The sequence below is a fragment of the Pterocles gutturalis genome, unplaced genomic scaffold (genome assembly GCF_000699245.1).
Source record: "Pterocles gutturalis isolate BGI_N339 unplaced genomic scaffold, ASM69924v1 scaffold30389, whole genome shotgun sequence".
NCBI classification, from domain to species: Eukaryota; Metazoa; Chordata; class Aves; order Pterocliformes; family Pteroclidae; genus Pterocles; species Pterocles gutturalis.
The window spans coordinates 1,646-8,536 of record NW_010131653.1 but is presented as its reverse complement, the minus strand read 5'-3'; the positions used below and the strand labels follow the sequence as shown (position 1 = coordinate 8,536).

At 36.0% G+C, this 6,891-nt stretch overlaps 1 protein-coding gene across 1 annotated transcript in view; it reads right to left on the bottom strand.

Annotated features, from left to right (window-relative positions):
- Positions 1–601: 601 nt before the first annotated feature.
- Positions 602–6,891, bottom strand: part of LOC104467062 (protein shisa-9-like) — a gene marked incomplete at both ends in the record, with an annotated part of 7,927 nt that continues 1,637 nt past the window's right edge. Inside the window, one exon of the mRNA XM_010080687.1 lies at positions 602–729. Within this exon, the coding sequence (XP_010078989.1) occupies positions 602–729 (128 nt within the window). The remainder of the gene's footprint in view (positions 730–6,891) is intronic.

Below are 6,891 nucleotides of genomic sequence, written 5' to 3'. Positions count from 1 at the left end.
GCCTTCAATAACATAAAGATGTAATAACAGATACAGAATAAAAATATTATTTCAAACTTAAAATAATAATCTTCCTCTTCCCTTTCCCTTAGAGAGAAAAAAAAAAAAATGAGAAAGTAAAAACCACATACAACTCAATGCTCTCCAGGAAAGTATTTAACTATTTCACTAAAGGAGATGATATAACAGCCTAGTGAGACTGCTTCCTTATTGGATGTTACAGCCCTATGAAGCATCATCTTAAATCTTGCTGTGAGATTAACTATTTGTATTTTGGTGTAGGAAAACACAGAATAAGGCATAGCTTGATAGGCTGAGCAAAAACACCAGGTAGGAGACAAAGATACAAACCCAATATTAGTCAACCAAGACAACTAATTAAATATAGTAACTAGATTTCTATTCAAAATGTCTTTCTCTTAGTGTTGCAATATTTGCAGTAGGAAATCCTAAATATTTCTAATTCTGAAATAAAGCATATTTCTAATTTGTAAGAACCCGTGTACTGTCAATCCTCATTTGACATCCAGCAATATTTGTTCCATAATGCTCATTTTAGTGCCAGGATTTGAGATGTTGATAAAGTTATAATGCAACTTACGTAAATTATTTGGAGGAGGTCTTGTCTCCATGTTTTCATAATGTTGCACATGTACTACAATGTTTAGATCTCTTTCCATATGATCTGTTGTACAAGGACCTTGAGGTCGCATAACATCAGCAAGAGCCCTGAAAACCAAACAAAATCAGAATGAACCTGTTGCAAAATCTGTAAGACATTACCAATGTATTCCAAGCTGGTTTTAGTTTGAGATGCAGTCTGTCATAACGTCTGCTGGAGAAACCAGCTCCATTCACAGCATAATCAGGGAATCAGATTCATTGTGAGACTTTGCACCTAAGGCTCTTTTTAGGTTGTCTTAGACAGTGTGCTAGTTGTAATAGACAGAAACACATTAAGATCTTTAGCTGTCTTGGCTTTGTAGGAACATAGTTTATGCTTGTTGAGGCTTGTAGAGTTCTGCTATTGCATGTGCTTAGTAGCACAATGGTTAAGCTGAGCACCTCAGCACCTAGCCCCTGTCTATAGCTTTCACAAACAACTAAGTTATCTTCACACCTAGATTACCAGCAGGACCTGTCAAAGTAAATTCTCACACATATGTTTACGCAGTGCACCACCCAACACAGTGGTCTTGGCCATTTTAATTCAAAAAATGTCATCAAATTTGAAAGGTCCCCTGATTTTCATGTAGAAATTCAGTAGGCATAGCACTCTTCATGATCAGGGATTCAATATTTTCCCATTCAGAAGGGGAGATCAAAAATGTCTTTTCTAAATTCTGTGAGTGTCCTAGTCATTAAGATGGAGCAAAGCTTGCACAGGAACACTCTTTGCTGCTTTGAAGCCAGTTCAGAAATAGGATGAAAGCTTTATGCTAGCAAAGAGGGAGCAAGCAAAAGGACTCCTAACAGTTAGGCCAGGCCCAACCTGATGCTGGCTGTGGACTTTTTCTGCAGAGCTGGAGGCAGTAACTGGATCTGAAAAGAGAGTAAGATTCATCCCACTTTGGTGTATTTTCTACGGACTAGTTGCACTGTCGAGTATCGTTCTGAGTGTAAGTCAATTTCTTAGGCATACAGATAAGCACACACACCTCTATCAGCCTTGTGGATCCAGAGTTAGTGACTAAGTTTCAAGCTCTGAAACTCTCAGCATGGCAACATCTAACAGATTCTGGGCTGTGGAGTTTTACCATTAACTTCTGTAGGAGCGGGATTAGCCCTTGGGTATACACCACACAGCTACCTGATGAACTACTGTGGCATATTGAACAATTGGCCCGCCTGCAAAAGCTGTTGCCTTAGGCAAAGGAAAGCTATGGTGTGTGTTACCAGTGTCTTCAGGGTTCAATGCAAGTCTTTTCTACTCAGGTCAATGCATCACTGACCACTATTTGCCTCCTTTTTGGTTTACTAGTTTTAAGTTTTACACCCCTTGAGCTATTTTATTTAAGGGAATGGATGCATTTTCTGGGCACTGTGCCCAGTTGAGTTTAATTTTCTGCAAAATTATATACAGTGTCCCAGATACTGCATCAAGAAAGACTAGTTGGTAAACTAAAAACTAAATAAAAAATAAGCACATTCACTGGTGAAAGCCATGGCAAGTGCCGTCTAGTGTCTCCACTGTACTTCTGTGACACGATGATTTCTTGATCAAGAAGCACTGTATTTTTAAATATTAAAAAGTAGCTTCATTTAAGTTACAGACAGAGAGGAATCCTGAGCTGGATCTTGCTTTCAGATTGCAGGAATATTGCTTTGGTACACAGCTGAACTATACTGATGTTCCATTGTGTTTATGGCTAGCTTTATGTTATTAAAATATTAGTTACAGTTGTGATCAACATATTACAGAATACTCTGTTGACACTGTAAAAGGTCAGAAGACAGTAACCAAATGATTAATGGTATCAGAGCAATACTCCCATTTGAAGCGATGCTTATACAGCAGAAATAGCAGAGCTGGCCTACATAGCAGAATAATATAAATTCAATAGAAGAGATCTCACAAAGGTATGTAGAAAATTATGCAAAAGGAAAGCATTATATTGCAAAACATACTTTAAAATAATTGGGGACTAAAACTATTAATATCTAGTCAATTTATGCAAATATGAAGGAACAAAGGAAATTATTGACATCAATATTAATTCTAAATCCAGAGGCAGGTGGACACATTTCTGGGAAGGGAAGAAAAGCAAATGAAAGTTCCTGACTTCAATGTGGGAGTTAAAACTGTGAGATCTTGTAATACACAGATTAGTATTTCCCAACTTTGTAAGAACGGGTTTTCAGAAATGCTTTCCTCATTGCCCTTAATCTGATGGTAAATATTTTTCACTCTAGACTTTAAATAACACTCTGTATGATAGCAGATTAACTACTGCCTGTCTGTGAAAATGCCAACTAAGTTTTCTACCATTTTAGGATGGCTTTTTTCAAAGGGGTTTTAAGGAAATAGCTGTGCAACTCCCACTATATTAAGAAAAAAGGAACTACTCACCATTAAGTTCTATTTTTAACCACACAGCACCTATGTTTATACTGTTAGCCAAAGTTGTACAATCTTCCCAGGGCAGAATAGCTCATATAACAAAGCGCTTGTCCTTATATTCCACTAGTGTTGGGGAGAGTTAAAAATTTGTAGCAGCTTCTATCACTGTAGTACAAAGGAAATGCTGTACCTGCATTTTGTTCTTTTAGGGATTTGCCCATATAATGAAATGGATAAAGGGAGGTTTGTGCCCCAGTACATGACAAAGTCCTTGAATAGATGTTTGCTTTGAAAAATTCCCCATAGGCCAAGAGACTGTTACAATGCATTCATGCATTTGTCTCACCTGAATATCATCATATAGATTTTGTTCATTATCTGAAGAAATTGTTAGAGTAGGACCCATTGAAAAATTATATATTCTTAGAGGGTCTTTATCTACAGCTTTGCTATACTGAATTACTTTTTAAGGAAATGCCAAAACACAAGATAACCTTCAAACCAGGTAGCGATATCATTAGGTCCTGTGTATTGATATAGATATTGATTGCAGTATTACAAAAGTGGAGAAATGTCACTTACATAGGAGTTCATGGCCCAGAACTACCCAACTATCACAAAACTTCAGAATTTCTCTTGCAATAAGATATTTGTCTTCGGATATGTAATACTATTTTGGGGTGTTATAAAGCATGTGGAGCCAGGCATTTCCCTTATGGGTACAAGCATGAAGAAGCTGAAACACAGGTTATTTCATGAAAAGTAATTTGTCATATTTTGCCTCCAAAACTGGGTCAAAACCCATAAGGGAAATAATTTCACACGTAAGCCTCAGGATTTTGGCAAGTCAGACTATTTTTGGCCGTAGGTACATGCCTTTTGAATGATCAACAGAAGACTTAACTCGTGAGCTCAGCACATTGTGAAGGAAGAAAGAGTTCAAATGGTTCACAATTTTGTAAGGCTGTTAACATACTGTTAGAAGCACTGCTTGAAAAAAACAGGAGCCATAGTGTATGAGCATGATTGCAAATATTGTCCTTTCAGTTCTTGGTTTGTTTGCACATTGCCCACAAGGATTAGGGAAGAAGACAAAGGTATGCTTTTATTTACAGAAAAATCTCCTCCATGAATCAGAAGTAAAGCTTTTCCCTTTTCTACTCATTTTTGAGAGAGGATTCCGCACTTTAACTGATGGAGCCTGGAAGTCCCACTGATGTAGTCTTAAGCAGCAAGAACATGCTGCCCTCATATGCCCAACAGAGCTTCCAGGTCTGCTTCAGGAGGCAGATCAATTCTATTTCCTTTTAGGCACAATGTTGCCACATTCATTCCCTTTGCCGTATCTGATAACACACACCATCTTATTCCCTTATGCTCTTAGAAAGCAGGAGTGTAAAAGAAAAGTTACTCTGCTTGGATACTACCATTGCTGCTTAGTTCTTGGACACTGTAGCTGAAGGGGGAATATTTATCTCCTTTTAATGTCAAGTAACAAATTTAAAAATTAGGAGAATGATATAAATGAAACATTATCATATGATACCTAAAGTGAAATATGCCATGTAGAGTTAATACTGTATTCCCCTCTCCATTTTCAACTTCCAGATTTACAGTTCCATGCCAACAGTAAGATTATTTTACTGAAAAGCACTTATCTGACAAGAAAGAAAATGTCAACAGTGTCACACTTGGCCTTTTTTTTTTTTTTTCTTGAAACAAAAGGAAGGAACAAGCTCTCTAAAAAAGGACAAATTTTGACTCTTTTTTTCCTAAAATGACTTGCCCAATAGTGTTATTTTCCTATGGATTGTTTTCACTAAATAAATACATTTCCCCAGTGCTTTTTCATTGGCAAACATTTCAGGAAAATTCAGTGAAATGAATGGAGTGTTCTTGGTTTGTTTTGGTACAGCAGTAAACAAAATGTAATGAAAGGCGAGTGTATAGAAACTACTCTCGCCAAGTCTGTGAAGTTTCCATTATTAACAGTGTACCACTCTTACACACACCAGTGTCTTACTTCAACAGTAGATCCACTGACTGCAAGATGAAATAATGCAAGGAATTAATAAGCGTGGCACAGTTTTGCTTCCTATTTATAAGTCAGTGTTCTTATTCCCATGTGTTAGGTCTCTGTTCATATTTTAAAATATTTTTAGTAAATCAAATATGGAAACACATAATTTACACCAGTCCTATTATGTTCACTTTTTAAAAAATCAGCCCTCATACTAAAAAGATCAGTTTACATTATGCATTGTCTTTTTTGATAAGTAGTATGATCCCTTCCATAGGTGAATTTGTTCACAGGAATTAAGAGGATTTAAGTGTTTCATGTAGCAATTGGCTAGGGAAGGGAAAGGAGACAATCTTAGCTAAGGAAACAGATGACAAATCAGCCTCCATGTGTTTCTAGCTGCCAGCCAAAATGGAGTAACACTTAGTACTTTTGGTTTGGCCTACTGAACACCCTCAATGCATTATACTTTTGCTTATTAATGAGGTTCAGTACAGAAAAAGAAACACAGGAAATGTTCTTTTTGGTTTGGAGTTTTTTTAATATTATAGTGATGAGTGTTATAAGATTAATATGAATATAGGCTACATATTATTTTAATTGTTAGTACTATTAACTGTTTAAATAGATAAATTATTTCTTAAGCATTGGAGCCTTTTTTTCAGAACATTAGTAGTGTAAAATGAGCTAGGATGGAATATTTTAGTTAAACACACATTTGAGGACAAAGAGGTTACTTCAATTCTTCACTCAATTAGCAGATTTTTAGATTGCCAAAGGGATTTACAAATATAATTCCTTTTCAAATTAATAGTAAGTCCACCCTACAGCTGTAATAGGAGTGTGAGAACTTAAAAAAAAAAAAAAAAAAAAAAAAAAAAAGACATAGCACTGCTTTTTCAGAACATGACTAGCTATTATGTGTACTGAGTGGGTGACTGTTTTTCCATGTGATCATGACTTTCCAAGTTTCTATATAATCCTGACTTGAACATTTTCATGGCAAGAAAAGTACAAGATCTCAGACACTGTTAAGTAATCACGGTAACAGATGACCTTTTCTAAGAACCACTTCAGAAACCTAATCTTTATGCATACACAACTGAAGGATTTCAGAATGATTTTTCAATCCCCTATAATTCAATTTCCATAAACTAAGACAGACTATTCTTTCAGAATGTTTCACACCTGTACTTTAGATAGCAAACATTTCTACTAGTAGAAATAGGACCTATTTAAGCCATATATAAGCAGGGATAGATACAACTTCACTCTGTCCTGGTTTTTGTAACTGTTACGAGCCCTGCCTTTTTGCCTGCATGAAGACACTACAGAAAAAGGCTGAAGCAAGGAAGAGCTTTTCCAAACAAGCTCTGTAGTTTAAGAGTAAGATTTAGAAAAGAAATTGGAACCCCTGTATTCTTTTTCTCAATATAGCAGTTGAAAATATTGAAAATGTCTGAAGAATTATTGCATGATGCTCAACAAAAACCATCTTTGCAAAAGTGTCACTGACACATAATGTAAAATTGACTAAAATTTCTGCAATGTGCTTTGTTCCTCGGTAGGAAAAGTATATCCATATCGGCCAATTTATAAAGAGCAAATGATTGCTAATGAACTGGTGATGCATTTACAGGAGTATTTTTGTGGCTTTCTCTGTTCATTTCAGGATAAGCAGTTAATCAAAAAGTCATGCAGAAACTTCAGCAAAAAAAGAAGGCTCCATGTGTTGAGATGATCTTTTGGACTATCTTTCAAAGGATAACTCTTGAAGCTTTAAAGATTGTGAACTACACCATCAGCAGTC